This window comes from Misgurnus anguillicaudatus, chromosome 3 (assembly GCF_027580225.2).
Source record: "Misgurnus anguillicaudatus chromosome 3, ASM2758022v2, whole genome shotgun sequence".
In the NCBI taxonomy this organism is placed as follows: Eukaryota; Metazoa; Chordata; class Actinopteri; order Cypriniformes; family Cobitidae; genus Misgurnus; species Misgurnus anguillicaudatus.
Genome location: NC_073339.2, coordinates 36,884,712 through 36,901,428, shown reverse-complemented (window position 1 = coordinate 36,901,428; position 16,717 = coordinate 36,884,712). Strand labels below are relative to the sequence as shown.

The 16,717-nt window shown below is 34.8% G+C and overlaps 1 protein-coding gene across 2 annotated transcripts; it reads left to right on the top strand.

Moving 5' to 3' along the window:
- Nucleotides 1-539: 539 nt before the first annotated feature.
- On the top strand, nt 540-3,397 carry LOC141353464 (uncharacterized). 2 transcript variants are annotated; one of them, XM_073859996.1, is made up of 7 exons: nt 540-775; nt 885-989; nt 1,308-1,568; nt 1,665-2,036; nt 2,431-2,583; nt 2,776-2,825; nt 2,979-3,397. In XM_073859996.1, exons 3-7 carry the CDS (start codon nt 1,538-1,540, stop codon nt 3,114-3,116), a joined length of 744 nt encoding a protein of 247 aa, XP_073716097.1. In that variant the 5' UTR covers nt 540-775; nt 885-989; nt 1,308-1,537; the 3' UTR covers nt 3,117-3,397. The 2 variants fall into 2 exon arrangements, with proteins under 2 accessions (XP_073716097.1, XP_073716098.1); XM_073859997.1 differs by having other exon boundaries at nt 540-810.
- The last annotated feature ends 13,320 nt before the right edge of the window (nt 3,398-16,717 follow it).

The window sequence follows — 16,717 nt, the reverse complement described above, 5'->3', positions numbered from 1 at the left end:
TTGCAATGATTAAAATCATGGGCAATTATTAGCCACACTTGTGGTGAAGGCAAAGACCTCTGTATATATTTGTAAGGACAAAGCAGTAAGTCTATGCTTGAAGCAGCTGAGGTTTGCTGGACCTTGGCTTTCAAGTATGCGCACCCTGTTATTAACTCAATGTCCACTCACAAGTTGAATGCTCAGCATTGTTGATTTTATTTTATACACCAGTACAAATGTTCACAGTTCTTGCTTGTTTGTAATAGTATTGCCTTGCGTACTGTCAAAAAACTGTGTGCACCTTCCCTCCAGCATCAACTGTTACCTGAAGGAAAGTTCCTATCTACTGTATATTAATGAATAATTAGACAAGAGTGACACCTACTGGACACCTCTACATGACAATGTTTAAAGAATGGCAAAATGGCTCTTACATAACAAATAATGTTTCATCACAAATAACCTATTCATTTGCCATGTTGATAACAATAATGTTGATATTTGTTTTTAAAAATATATTTTACATTCATTAATAATGTCAATTTTCTGCATGTCTTAGACGTCTAAAAAAGTTACCTAGTCAGATGTTCAAATGTTGAACTGCATATTAACATAGTGGGGTTATGGTTAGATGTCCAAATAGCGGACGTTTGCACGTCGTGTAGACGTCCAGATTTGGTCTTGGACCGAAGGACGCAATATGTGCACGTCCATCAGATGTGGTTAGTGGGCAGTGAAGGGTCTTTAAAGCAAAGGCCTTGCAAGGAAAGATGACCGTTTTAGTCTAAGTAGAGTTAAGTTTATTTTAAATGCTTATTTTAATATAAGGTTAGTATATTAATGATAGTCTTGCAGCAATGTGTCATTAATATTTTTCAGTTGCATGTTTTGTGCTTGCCCAGTGTATTTTAGGAAGGCCGTTCAACAATATCAGCTTCGGCCACTGGGGGCGGTTAAAAAATTTTTTGGAAAGCAAGGACCTGATTTGACCTGCTGTTGCTAATACTGTGAGAGCGCTCCGCACACACGCACGCACGCACGCACGCACACACACAGTGTTGATAACCAATGATTATTTAACAGGGGTGGGGGTTTGAAGACATGCCGACTCTTAAGTGGTCTGAATGAAAGACTTGTGGGTTTCCTGTTTTGACATGTTTAGATTTTGTTGCCTCGCAGCTTTGCGAGTTTTTTTCAACAGTAACACTCATGGCAGATCTTATAAATGTACGTGACATGCAAAGCACAACATAACATACATTTATGTTTACAAACAGTTATGGTAAATGGTACATGTAGGTCATACACAATGTTTTTGTCTTTAGATAATATACCAGCCCTACATGTGTGTCTGCTGGTTTAAAGGCTTAGCAACATATCAAAAGTGAACCAAGAAGAAGCACAAAAAAGCCAAACCAGAGCGAAACACTGGTGATTGGTTGACACATCTCTCACTCTTCAGTTGTCCAACTTTATTTTCCATTGCCATGAACCAATCAAATGAGACCTGAAATCTGCACCACCCGCATCAGTCAGTTCACACTCACTCGCTGAGATGGAGAGGTCAAGAGTTACTGCGCTTATATGTAAGACATATTATATTTCAATATCTGTTATTTTAAGCCGCTATTGTCTAAACAAAAATATTATTAATTTTGTATGGTATTTTTTTGCTCTTGTAGATGTTTTCCTTTTCCGTCAGACAATAATCTTGGGAGTAGAAGTCGAGATAAAGGTCAGACCAGGAGACAACATCACTGTCTACTGTGACCTTCCTTTAACTCGTGGTACCCACATTGTGTGGATAAAAAACTGCTCTCATGAAAATCATCCCTCTCTCATAATAGATCAAAGGATAATGTCCAGTGAACCCATTCCAAATTTTAGCTTTCTTCAAAACTCCAAAATTAATTCTATAGATCTACATATTACTAACATTACAGTCTCTGATCTGGGACTCTACTACTGTGCTGAATTCAAGAGAGGGCTAAATGATATTGGCACATCGGAAGTGTACTATTATGGAAACCAAACAACTCGTCTTTCTCTTGCTGGTAAGAAAACATTTTCGAAAGTTTTTAGTATAGGCTATTCTTTGAAGTTTTACTCTTTATTAACCATGTAAGAGCTATGTTAAGTGCATGTCATGTGACCATGGGAATAGGGGTGTCATTAATTATGTAAGGTTAAAACACCTGTGTGTAGCTATGGAAGCAAGGGGGTCAGTGCAGGAGCAAATATTGAAATCTTCAAATGGATGAAGAATAAACAGCAAACTGCAAGGACAATTGATGTGTTACAACTTCATTGCTTCCCACTCAGCTCCTACAACTCATGCAAATTTTACATGTAAAAACTACTTTCCTGTATAAGTAAATAATAAAAGAATGAAAATATAGTTGTTTATTAATATTTATCACTATGTTTGTATTTGTTTTATTGATCCAGTAACATCATGTTCTGGACCGTCCAGCAGCACCGTCTCTCCTCCTCCTGTATCAGACTGTTTTTTCTGCTGGACGCTGCTGGTCAGTGTTTGTGTTGTGTGTTTACTCCTCTGCTTCATCTGTGTCTACTGCGTCTGTCAGAAGAAAACTACAGGTATCTAATCATACTGCTTTCTTTCCTTGCCATCATTTATTTTTTAAACTGTTCAGTATGTAGAATAAATGCCTTTGTCATTGAGCAGAATGTTGGATCAGCATGACTATGCAGATCATTTAACTTTTTTTGCATTAACAGTTTAAAAATGTATTAAACAAATTGGTTTTCTTGGTTTCTAACATATTTCAGATGCTGGAACAAATCACATAGAAAAAATAAAAAGTAGAAATACTTTTGAGGTATAAACAATACAAACACACTCATGTTTATGTTTTTCTGATGCTTATTTAATTCATATTTAATCTATAGTACATACACCTTATATAATTTTAGTGCATATTTTATATACTTTATGTAACTGATTCAAAATGTAAAAAATATTTGTATTTCAGGATGATGATGAAGAGGTGTGTTATGCTTCCTTGGATGTAAAAACCAGAAGACAGAAACGACCCAAGAAGAAACAACAGCAGAGTTCAGACTTCAGTATTTATGCTCCGGTCAGAACAGACACGGTACAAAACTTCTGATGAGGATTCTGATGAACTTTCTGATGGTTAGAAAAGATCCAAGTGCCGTTAAATTTGAAACATTGCACTGAAAAAACTAATAAATTCCCATGTTTGATTATCAGTGTCTGTACAGAGGTGAGCAGACAGTAATTACAGTGTTGTCTCTATTTAATGTTCATAGGCTTTAACTAAATTTTTTATGTGGTGGGCTATGGCATCTGACCTTCTCTAGTCTGTCTGTAAATGTGTGTGTCTGTGACTTAACAGAGATATTGGACAAGAATAAAAATTAAATTAGTTTTTTTGTCAGTGTGTTGTTTTGTATGCGTCGCATGCCTTTTGTTGGATTAAGAAGACCAGAATAACAAGATGTCATAGTTGGTGTCCTGTGTAAAATAGGTAAGGAATATATGATGACAGGTCGTTGAATTATTCGAAAATAATGCACATCCAAGGTGGTAATGCGGCACAGGACGAAGCGGAGTTACACCACGGGTGTGCATTATTTTCAAATAATTCAATGGGCCGGAGTCAGTTATTCCGCTTATACCACGGGTACCACAAACATTGCTCGGGTGGTTATTTTAAGACATTTACAGGTTGTGTGTTTTACAGAAAAATCATCAACCCCTGAAAAACATTTCTCAACCAAATAGAATAAAGCATTTAACATGCATGTGGTATAATGTATAGTAATGTATTAATATTTATTTTAAATAGTGGACTAGAATTTGTATCTGAATATTTTTTTTTACAATAAGCACCAACAGGATGAGAGAAGTAAGCATTCTGGTTAGCTGCTTGTTTGTTCCACAACAAATCTTTTTTTACATTTATTGCTTTTGCTTGTCTGTTTTTGGATTCTGATTAATATATAAACTACTTAAAAAACAATCAATAAAACAAATTATATATGTAATTATTTATATAACAGGTTAAGTATCTTCTTCAAATGTGTGTTTTTTTTTTTTTTTTTTTTTTTGCTTAACCTCACTAGCTCTGTTTATTGAGGAAGGGTCTTTCATTCTCGGTAACTGACAAACTTAACCACAAAGGTTTCCACTGAAGTTCAACGCATACGAAACAGAAATAGGCAACGTCTTTGTGCATGTAGGTTTAAGTGTTTGCTTACTGGGTCACGACCAGTTTGTGGTGGAGTTGGTTTAAATGCATGCTGTGTGAAGCTTGCCTATACACTGTCAGTAAACAAGGTCACACAATAGTCCCAGGCTTTTACCTGGGTGGTACCTTTAGTTTATGAACTAATAATCTTATTTCAGTGGTCAAAATAGTCAATGTGGACAGTTTTATAGAGGCCTAAGTGGGACTTTGCTTTTGTAAAATCTTTATAATATACAAATTATTTTTAACAGCCACACTGCTTTATAAACATTATACTAATTAACCAATATGAAATGTTTAATTAAATATTAAATGGCCAATAGCGTTTTGCATATAGCACAGTCCAGCTAAGCCGCATTTGACAGCTTGTGAGTGTCACTAAATGTGCTTCCATAACCCTTCAAATAGAAATAGCTAATTAAAAAGTAAATTTTGCATAAACTTCAATATATTGCAAAATGTTTTTACGCTCAAGTAAAGTGTTTTTTCTGGGTAATATTATTTGGATAATATATTTGAATCTATAATTATTAAAAAATAATAATAATAATAATTTTGCAAGATTACACACAAATTTGTACAATTACGAAGGCAGATACAATGCTCATTGTGATTCTTCATAAAGTATTTTTTCTTCTGCCTACAAACACTGAAATTATAATCATATGCCTCAAGAATATGTGGTGACCCGACCCTTTAGAGTTTTGGCGCCCCCTGTTGGAAACTGTTGTGTAGGGGATCAGTAGAAATTCAGCACATTGGACAGCGCCCAATGTTACATTGTTGAACACAAGTAAACATTTATAGTCTGTGTATCATTTCTGACAGATACAGTATGTGTTTGTACTTCCCTTTCTTACAGTAATTTGTAAATATATGTGGATTTCTGAACAAACCCTTCTACTAACCAACAGATTTGTTAAACAGCTGTTTGTGTATTCAAGTGAACTTTTAGAGGTGGGCAGAAATGCAATGTAGGGTCTCAAGAACTGTCATCATTACCTGTCAACTTTGACTATGAGAGCAATAAGACATGAGAGTTAAGCTCTACCTTTGCACTAGGTGTAGTCTAGTGGAAGATTTTCTGGTTAAAGGCAATATGTTTGCACTCAGACTCAAAGCAACACAGTTCTTATACAGTACACATTTTTGTATCCTTCAAGACAGAAGACAACACCAAAGTTAAACAAATGTATAATTTTTTAATACATGCTTATTAAAAAAGAAAAAGCTATATTTTCTATTATTATCAAGCCAAATACTGTTTCGAAAAAGTTTACAAAGCTTCAGACAAATGGGGTAAAAAATTACAAGTTATGACAGAAATAACGCCTCTTTCACTTCTTCTTAAATATTGTATTGGCTATGAGTAAAATCATATTCAACGTAAAAATATAAAGAGACTTTTGTCAAGCCCTGTTAGAAATTCTTGAGTATAGGATCTGTATTTAGTAGTACATTGGACAGCACCCAACGTTAAAGCACATATTTGTAACATATGTGTGTAATTTCTGACAGATACAGTGTATGTGTGGTTATACTTCCTGAATGATGTATTACCATGCTGCATATACAGTATTTTACATACATTTTATAATGTAAATACTGCTGATTTTAGCTTACAAAGCTAACAGACATTTCCTTAAACTGCAAATATCTGGACATTTCTGGACAAACCATATTCTGTTAATCATAAGCTATTTTTTGTGCAATTAGGTATATTTAAAGGGGTGGGCAAAAAATGCAAAGAAGGGTTTCAAATGCTTTTAAAATGTCCTGTCAAATTTGCCTATGAGAACAATAATACATGAGATTTAAGCTCTATTTCTCGGCCACCAACATAATCTTCAAGGAACTATGCAACAGTAAGTCACATATGGTGTCTCTGTCATCTAAATCTCCGAACTTCCCTCCAGTGGACTGGAGCCAAACTACAGCCAAAATCTGAACTGCTGGTAGTTAAAAAGTTGTTCCAGTTTCGGCCACTAGGGGGCAGTTCAAAGAATTTTACCTGTTCACAAAGGCATGCACGCACACACGCAGGCACGCACCCACACGTAATAGTTTCCACAACTTTGTCTATGCAACAAGTTGACAGCTAGAACTTCCTCACAGTGGTCAATGCCAAGTGACAATCGGCCAAACAAAATATAGTAAACATTATAAAGTACTCTTCCAAATAACATTAAACATTGTCAATGGTCTCAGACTTAAATCCTAAAATTGTATTTGTATGTTTGTTTATTCTATAGTTAAATCAGTAGTTTTCATTAATAGACTGAGGCTTGAGTATGATGTGTACAGTCAGAAGGTGAATGGGTCTTAAAGGTAAATTATTTTTTTTACTCTTAGGAAAATGTTCATGTAGTTGTGCTATAATATCATGTTTATTCTAATTCTTTAGTACATTGCTTCCCATTACTGGTCCTCGAGCACCCCCTCCCAAAAAGTTTAAGATGTCTCCTTATTTTACACATCTGATTTAACTCATCAGCTTGTTAGGGAGACATGTTTACCATTGGAAGGAGGCTGATAAGTTGAATCTGGTGTTTTAAATAAAGGAGACATCCAAGAGACATCCTTTCTCCACCCCATTGCCTCACTAGTACATCTATCCCAACTAAAGAGGGGGGAGTACTGTGGGTTCGGGATAAAAATTGAGCAAAGAGTCAAATAAATAAAAAAACTAAAAAGTAAAATAAACTGCAGAACTATTTTAAGCATTTTATACTGCCCCTGTGAAATACAAACACTCAAATTAACACCCAAACCCACAAAGGCTAATGGAAACATTTGTTCTTGGTGACTTCTGATCGACTAAGATGAGGTGAGAAATTAATGACGTGTGCAATACAAAATGTGTAGAGCTTCATAGTGGTCAGTATGAAATGTTTGTTGGTTTCCTGTTTTGCATGCTTAGATTTTTGTTGCAGGCAGCTTTGCTGTTTCATACAAATTTGTATTGATACAAAAGCTGACACTGGGACGGAACCCTTTAAAAAATACGGATATGTCCCATTTAGGTATAGATATGTACCTCTGAGGCACCAATACTGCTACTATTACACTGTAAAAAATACTTTGCTGCCTTAAATTTTTTGTTAAATCAACTCAGATTTACAAGTCATGTCAACAGAGATGAGTTGTCACAACTTATAAAATATAGTTGAGAAAAGTCAACTTAATTTTATAAGTTATAACAACTCACCTGTAGTTATAACAACTCATTTCTAGTCAAGATAAATAATAGAAAGTTGAAATGACTTGTAAATCCGAGTTGATTCAACAAAAAATTTTAAGGCAGCAAAGTATTTTTTACAGTGTATGTACCCTTAAGATACAAAGGTGTACTTCTTGAAAGGATACAGTGACAACTTTTGCACGTTTTTTGAGAGTGTATGACATAACAAAACAAAGAGACTCATTAATTATGATCCTTCAGATTAACTTTGATTTAACAGACCAATATCTTTTTAAACAGGAACAAAACATGTGACAACATTTTGACATTTTTATGCATATACACATTTTGGAATGAAATATACAGTGATGTTAAACATATCAGTCTACTGGTTTTTTGACTGAGTGATGTCCAATTTTATGAACCAATAAAAAGCAGAACACAGCCAAACAGAATTAAACTATTCATAAGGACACTGCTGATTGGCTGATAAACCTCTCACACTTCAAATGTCCAACTCAGTTTAATTTTCCATTTGCATGAACCAATCAGATGAGAGCTGATATCTGCATCACCAGAGTCAGTTATTCACACTCACTCGCTGAGATGAAGACATCAAGAGTTACCACAATTATATGTAAGACAAATTATATATTTTTTCATCTGTGATTTATTTTAATATTGTAAGAAAGCTATTGTCTTAACAGAAATATAAATATGATTTAAGAAAAAATGTTGTGTATTGGTATGACAAAATTGCACTTTTACCTTTTTTATCTGCCTTTGTAGATGTTTTACTGTTCAGTCAGACAATAATTTATGGAGTAGAAATTGAGATGAAGGTCAGACCAGGAGACAACATCACACTTCACTGTGACCGTCCTGTAAATCTTAGTTACATTGTCTGGATAAGGAACTGCTCTCATGAACATCAACCCTCTCTCATAATAGATTATATGATGATTTACAAAGAATCATTTAAACGTTTTAGCTTTCCTAAAAACCCCAACATTAACTCTTTTGATCTACATATTAGTAACATTACAGTCTCTGATCTGGGACTGTATTACTGTGCCGAAATCGAGAAAAAGGTAAATAAAGATGAAAATGGCATGATATACTCATCTTATGTGTACCATCATGGAAACCAAAAAACACGTCTTTCTCTTGCTGGTAGGAAAGCACTTTTGACAGATTTCCTGATGTTATTTGTAATTTTTACTTGTAATTTTGCATGTGTGTAAAGTTTACCTTTCTCAGGGAAAAATATTGTAGACAAAAAAATTATATATTTTATCATGATGGTTGCCTTTTTTTTTTTTTTTTAGAAACAGTGTCTTCTGGACCCTTCACCACCGTCTCTCCTCCTCCTCCTGTATCAGACTGTTTTCTGTGCTGGACGCTGCTGGTCAGTGTTTGTGTTGTGTGTTTTCTTCTCTGCTTCATCGGTGTGTTCTGGTTCTGTCAGAGGAAAACTACAGGTACTTATTTATACAATTTGTTTCTTTGCCATCATTTTTACTTTATTATGTGGACTAATAGCCTTTGACAAATTTAGTCATGTTCATATTTGCATAGACCAATGTTTCGACATCTGTACACAAAATTACGTCTTTAGGCACAATAATGTGTACAAACGTTATATCGTCTGTACATGCATCGTCTTAACAAATATTTCTACCTCCGGTGTTCCGTAATTTTTGAACGGATACTGATATTTACAGTGGATTGTGATGACTTTTGCGTCTTTTCTTCATAAAATCGATTGTTTTACCTCGGTGCACTTGGAATATTTTAAGTACTTTTTTTAAAAAGTGGTGACTATTTTGTATGCTGTGTTTTATATCAGATAATAAATAAATCGATAGGTTATTTTCCCTAAATGCCTGCACAGTGTAATAAAAATTGATTAATCCTGGCGGTTTAAATTGAAAATCATATCCCAGTACATACCATCATTGCAAAATTATACCTCAATATATATAATTTCATACCCTAATATATTAAGTTTCACTTGCTACCGGTAGAGGCGCTAATTTAGTAAACGCATCTTTTGGTCGTATTTGGGGGAATGGACAAAAGATCAAAGCAATTGTATGAGTTGGAGGATAGTTTATTTCATGCACCTTTCCAATGCTACAATATGTAGACATACAGTATAATAAAACATATAAAGGTGAACATAAAATTAATTGTGATAGATTAAATAATATATTTAAGTTTATCTTACATATACACATATTTATTTTACACAAAGCAAACGTAAAAGTTTCTGTTTCAGATTTACATTGTAGATTTTCTCACTGCACCGTATTTTCACACTTTGTGGTTGTTTTAGGTCTTGAGAGTGAAAAGATGCTCACAGTAAATGTTATGAAGGTAATTCTATCATTACCATTAACCTTACAACTATATCATGTCAAAATGTCAAGTATGGTTAAACAAATGTATCTGTTACTTACTTCAGATGGATCCAACAGAAAAACATCAATGTGAGATGAGTAAGACTGGAAAGTTCTGCCATCATTCTGAAGTCACTTATAGACTCCTGCCATCACCGTGAAAAGATGTGAATCTCTCTGTTCAGTTTATGCAAACTCAGCTTTCGCAAGCAGAAACTGCTAACTGCACTTGATTTGTATTCAGCTATCTCAATTATGAACTTGATTAATTATACATGAACCACATTTAGGTAGAAATTTAAAACTAAAGGTTATAAATTTTATTTTAATAATATTAGAAATAATATTTGACGAGATGAAGACAAAGCTGTTTGAATAAACTTTCTGAAGACCAGGATGATGTTTGTTTTATTTTTTAAAGGTGTTTTAGGATAAGCACACACACAATGACCATTATGCCCATATATCAGTGACATTCAGAACCTAAATACCAAATAACATCAAGTTGTATAGCACATAAACTTTGTCGTTATTGTTCATGTAATAGTGGAGATTAACAGTTTAAACAAAACAACAACTGGGTTGAAGTGCAGCAGAAACCGCACTGAGCAAGCTGTCATTCTTGCATTTGCATGTATTCTAACCAACACACAAAACCACATATAAGCTAATAAGAGTCTGACTCTCTTACACTGAAAAAAATAAAGGCTGGATTTACTTAAAAATATAGTGCATCATTTTTGCATCCATTTTTTAAGCAAGTGTACAAAAGTTTGACATTCTGTATGACACTGGCCTCTATCTCTGATTTCATTGGATTTTGGGTCATAACCTTGGACAGATGACTTCTTGTTGCAGTTTTAAAGTCTCTATAAATCAAAACTGACAATTCCTAAACTATAAAACAAATCTGAAAAATACAACTGCCCTCTTCTGTCGATCATTCTCTGATGAGATCAACTAGACGGCTTGAACTGGAGCATCCGCTTACCCCCCCCCCCTCCAACTGTTAGTCTGCTGCGAGATCCATTTCTAAATAAAATGCTTATTTTTCTAAATCCTATCAGTTCACAGTGCATTTAGTCAAATACGCACTTGCCATCAATTGGACAGGGCTGGAAATTACATTTAAAAGTTGCAAGTGTAATGTGTCAAAATTACAAATAGTTTTTTGATTTTTCTGTCACTACCAATAATTCCTCATAGACTGAGCATTTTCGGGTAACGCAACCTCTGCCTGACACTATTTATGTCTAATACAGACAACGTAAACCTTTTAAGGCATACATCTACCTGTAACCCGGGCTGGCCCGTGACATAGGTGGGTGCCTAGGGCGCAAAATGACTGAATGGCCCTCGCTTATTTGTCAAAGTAAACACTCTCAACTTTTTTTTACTCTCTTTTTCAATCAATGAAAATAGAAACTTATAGTTTTCAAGGTATAAAGGGCAGGCAGCATTAATCAGAGAAATATACAGGTAAGAGTAATGTCAGTCATTGATGTTTATGTACTATTTTGAAATACGCTAACAGAATGAAAGAATTACCAGTATATAACAATTAGATTTTACATTAGAATTTACAATGTTCATTCGTATTTACAGTGTAATATTCAAATACAGTAGTACAGTTTTACAATTTATTTTAAAACTCGCCTAGGGCACCATCAAAGCCTGTTACATCAGACAAGTTGTAGTTTTGAGAGATAATTCATCTTGAAACAGGAAACCACAACCTTTGTTTGTTCTTGTGCACTAGTAGCTAATGCTTATTTAGTGGACACAAATGCAATGGAAGATTTTGTGGTTATAAGCAATAGGTTTACACCCAGACTCAAAGCAACACATTTCTCATACAGTACACATTGTTGTATACTTTAGAGCAGAAGTCGACATAAGGTTTAACAAATGAAATTTGTTTCTTAAGTAAGTAATTCTAATATAAAAAAGATAAATTATTAAGAAATATTTATTATTATTAGCACGCCAAAGTACAGTCCAATTAATATTTACCAGAAACTTTTCCTGCATTTATAAGTAAAACATTTTGGCCAATGCACTATTTTGGAAAAAGTTTAATCTTTTGCAAGTTTGCACAGCATCTTTCAAATGTGTACACAGGCAATTACAAGATAAGCAACACTTTTTTTTTGCTTATAGTTATTTATCTTTTGGCGTAGATGAGTATAATCATAATCTGTTACCACCTAAAATCAAGAAGGCTTGGTTACACCTAAGAGAGTTTTGGCGACCCCTGTTGGAAACTCTTGTGTGTAGGATCAGTATAAAATCAGCCCTCAATGTTAAATACAAGCGCACATTTGTAGTAAGGAGTTATACTTCCTGAATGATACATTAGCACACATAAAATATATTTAAAATGTACATTCAAATGATTTTTGCTTATATACCTAAAAATAAATTATCTTACATTTCTGAGGATTTCTACATACTGTATCAATCTTGCTAACCAACAACATAATTGTAAGTGTATTCAGGTAGCTTACATTTTAAGGGGTGGACCGAAATGCAGTGAATTAGCCTACTTTCATAGCTGTCTGTCAAATTTGACAACAAAAGCCATTAAACATGAGAGTTAAGCACTTTTGTACAGCCATACACTATCATAGCATCAGAAATATTTTGTCTCTGCTCTAAACTTCTGGTCTGCACTCTAGTGGACTGAGATGAAACTACAACAAAAATCTGCCCTGCTGTGCCGAATCACAATCCATTTAAATGAAGGGAATTTTAGTCGCATTAGGGTAAGGTTTGTTTACGTTATATGCTTATATTCAAAAGTAGAGTTATATGTATATGAATATAATTGCAAGGTTATTAGGATAACATTAGAGTTATGTTTGCTCATGTATGAGCATGCACAGTAAACTGTATAGCCAGTTTAACGGTAGGTTATCCAAGTTTCAGCACCCCATAAGGTTGAGGACACACACACACAGAGCCGGCTCTAGACCTTTGGGGGCCCTAAGCAAAATTTGGTCAGGGGCCACTTTGACCATTTTAAGTAAGGCCTAAAGAAAAGCAATGACTACCTTATAACTAATGTACATATTGTGTCTACTATGTTATTATTTTTTAAAATGTGTCTATTAAATTATGTTTTAATTATTCTATGTATACTGTATGTTAATGATCTTTTTTATGCTGCTGGTCCTGAGTACGCATTTCGTTCTTATGTGGCAACATGTAGCCTACAGAATGACAATAAAAGACCTTGGGGTGGTCCCGGACAGGGATTATTTTAAGCCAGGATTTTTGAGGCAAAACAAAGGGCACTGGTTGGTGTATTTTAAGGTATGTCAGTGCTAGCAGTTTGGACAGGACTTTAGGACTAGTTTAATTCCTGTCAGGGAAACTGCCCCCTTGAGTTCTTGATTTGAGTTCCATGTTTGATGTCGAACACACACTGATGAACTTGCTGAATAAAAAGACTGATAAAGTGAATTTCACTCACCATCAAAGAAACATTTTTAATTGACACCAGAGTTTAAGAGGCACAAACAACAGCCTATATATAATTTAAATGAAATAGAATGCTTAAATGTTGAAAATTTTAAAATAAACAAAATTAACAATAATATCTAAAACACCACAAACAAGCTATTCGCTATAACAACCGCCTCACTATATACTATCCCTTAAGTGAATAGCATAAAGTTAATAGGCTTGTTTGAGATTAGCAAAATCTGCACAGAACCGATCACCGGTGATCAGCGCGAGATGTGTTTTTCAACTTGTTCTTGACTTATGACATTCATATTTTTAATGAATTATGAATTCCTTTAATTCCTTTTAATTAAAGGCTTTAAACTTTTGTATTGGTGTTGAATTATTTGTACTGTGAGCTGTTTATATTTCACACAAAAACTAATTTATATTACCACTAGACTTGGATTACATCCCAACACTTACTAAGTAGCCTTTTCCAGTAATGAACAGTTCACCTTTGTTGCGGCGCCGCAAGAATCGACAGCGGATGACGTCAAAGTACCGCGAGAATTAATCAAGAATTCATTTTCGGCAAGCTCTCGCGATACTTTGATGTCATCTGGCTGTCGAACAAGGCTCTAGTCTGACAGACAATGATCAGGTGATGAGTGACATCATAGGGTCAGTCAGCGTCAAGATTAGCGGGGAACTCGCCATAATAAAGAACAAAATAAATAACAACTGTGCTTAGCATGATGCCTGATAAAGAGCGCTGTAGGTCAATTTCTTTTAATTTATTTTATGTTACTTTTGATGTATGATTTTTTTCAACCACTAGCCAGCAGTGACTCTAGGGGGCCCTCTGGTGGCCACGGAGCCCTTTGCAATTGCAAGTGTCGTTAGTGGCTTGGCCGCCTCTGCACACACAAGCACGCACACACACACACACACACACACACACACACAATGTTTGAATACTATGATTGGATTTTATACTTACCTTACTGCAGTACCACATTGTATAAAAAATATGGGTGTAGACGGTTTTATCGGATGCACGTGCATTGTCACAGTTATGCATCTGGTCTGAACTTAACTTTCGGTGTCTGTTTGTTTAATGGTCTGACTAGTGGCTAAAATGAACTCTGGAACAAATACCTCATCAAAAATAACAAATGTTTTGGTTTCATAAAGACAGGGAGAGACGGCGATCATGAATCACGAAGGGAGGTTTGGCAGCTCGTTTGTTAACATTGTATACATTATATAGTACACATTTTAAACGTTAGCTTAGTGTCGCTTACACTTTAGCTATGAGCTAAACTATCTAATTGTTGTTAATTTTGCTTGTTATCACAAATAAATATATTTTAAATTAAAAATACTTTGTATTCAAATGAATATAATATGATGAGAGAAAACATAATATGGTTTTTAGAGAATGCATTCATGGGTGTTAAGAACTCTATCACTGGAGATCAAGTGGACAAGAACACTTTAATACAGTGGATGGTAAAGGATCATGTATTGTTCCTTCATTACATCATGTAAACTTATATAAATTAACTACAGATGTCATTAGTTAATGTACACATCTTGTTCTTTGACGTTGTTAATGTACACACTCACTTGCGGCAGCTGTGCTTGCTTAAACTAACAGGAGTGGTTTCCCGGACATGGATTAGCTTAAACCAGGACTAGGCCTTGGTTAAATTAGGATATTTAAGTTATTCTTAAAAGCATAATTTATACTGGTGTGCATATTGAGACACAAAACTGGCACTTAAGATACAGTATGTCACTGCAAGTTGTTTTCAATCAAGACAAAACAAACATTTGACTTAGTCTGGGACTAGTCTTAACAGTCATGTCTGGGAAACTGCCCCTCAGTGTTGTGCTACACGCGCATAGGCGGAAATGCATGGAATGATCCACTAAACTATAATTGGGGGGTGAATTCGTGCAGATGTAATAATAACGTTAAAACTTTTTATGGAAATATGCTAAAAATGATTTATTAATATAATAATGATTAAGTAGACTACACAAATAAACAAAATTTAGATAGGCTTCTGGGAATCATGATGATTACCAGGGGCAAAAAGTGGCAGCTCACCAAGTACATCCCTGCGTTTTGGGGCCCTTTGGTAGCTCGAGGCGCAGGGCAATTGCCAACCTTTGCCTAAAGCAGGGATGGGGAACCATGGGTTCTGGATGGCCACTGTCCTGCAGAATTAAGTCCCAACCCTAATCAAACACACCCGCATTTCATTTCCAAGTAATCATGAAGACTTTGATTCGATTTTTCAGGTGTGTTAATTAGGGTTGAAACAAAAGTCTGCAGGACAGTGCCCCTTCAGGCCAAGGATTCCGCACCTAAAGGGTAAGTTTGCCCCTGTGGATGGGTGTTGATGTAAATTCTTTTTACTCCTGAAATGTTAATGTGTACTAGTTGTGCAAAAATATCATGTTTATAATCATTTTACGACATGTTTCAAACAAAGACCTGCCTTAATCTAAGTATAATATGATATGATATGATATGATATGATATGATATGATATGATATGATATGATATGATATGATATGATATGATATGATATGATATGATATGATATGATATGATACGATACAATATAATATAATATAATATAATATAATATAATATAATATATTATAATATAATATAATATAATATATTATACAACAGTTCTTTCTGGTTCTCGAATCTGATTGGCTAAGAGCTATGCGATATTGTGCTGATAACGGCACTGTAACCGCTTCACCTTTCGTATCATTCCGCCACCCAGTAAATGGAGGTCCTAAGCAGGCTCATCTCTGAATGGAAAAAAACAGACGCCCTGATCCATTACACATATGCGCAAGGTATACAGTAGGTGGCAGTAATACTCCCAAGGAGTGAGCAGCCATTAAACGAAAAGAAGAAGAAGAAGAAGAAGCAGACGCCCTGTTTTGAATCACTCTCCGTGTGACTCATTATTTTACTAGCTCATAAATCAGTCTGTGAATCCCCAATCGGAAGTTATTATTCCGTCAAAGATCAGCGCTCTTGGATGTTACGTTAAAGTTAATGGGAGAAATGTCTTGTCACATCGTGTGGACGATTAACCCTTGGAAAGAGGAATATAAACACTCATTTTTTTCTGGAGCTATATCTCTTATCAGAACGCGAAAACACCGTGGAACTGCAGGTAAGCACCGCAGCTTTTAAATGTGGACATTGATCATTTACTATATCGGGACGTGACTATTAAAACATGTTATGAGATATCGCCACTGGTATATAAGCAGCATGCAAAAACATCTCTCTGCTTATAAAAAAACGTTTTATATAGTACTGACAAGAACAAAGTTTAATAATAATAATCGAGTGCTCGTATCGCGTTAAGAATACATGAGAAAGCAATAGTAACGTTATACAAGTATAGTTTTATTAACTTTT

Bases quoted from the DNA above. Each gene is read 5' to 3' on its own strand.
- LOC141353464 (XM_073859996.1), top strand. From the start codon at position 1,538: ATGGAGAGGTCAAGAGTTACTGCGCTTATAT. The intron at 1,569-1,664 runs GTAAGACATATT...TTGCTCTTGTAG, and splicing joins AAGAGTTACTGCGCTTATAT to ATGTTTTCCTTTTCCGTCAG. The intron at 2,584-2,775 runs GTATCTAATCAT...AACATATTTCAG, and splicing joins CTGTCAGAAGAAAACTACAG to ATGCTGGAACAAATCACATA.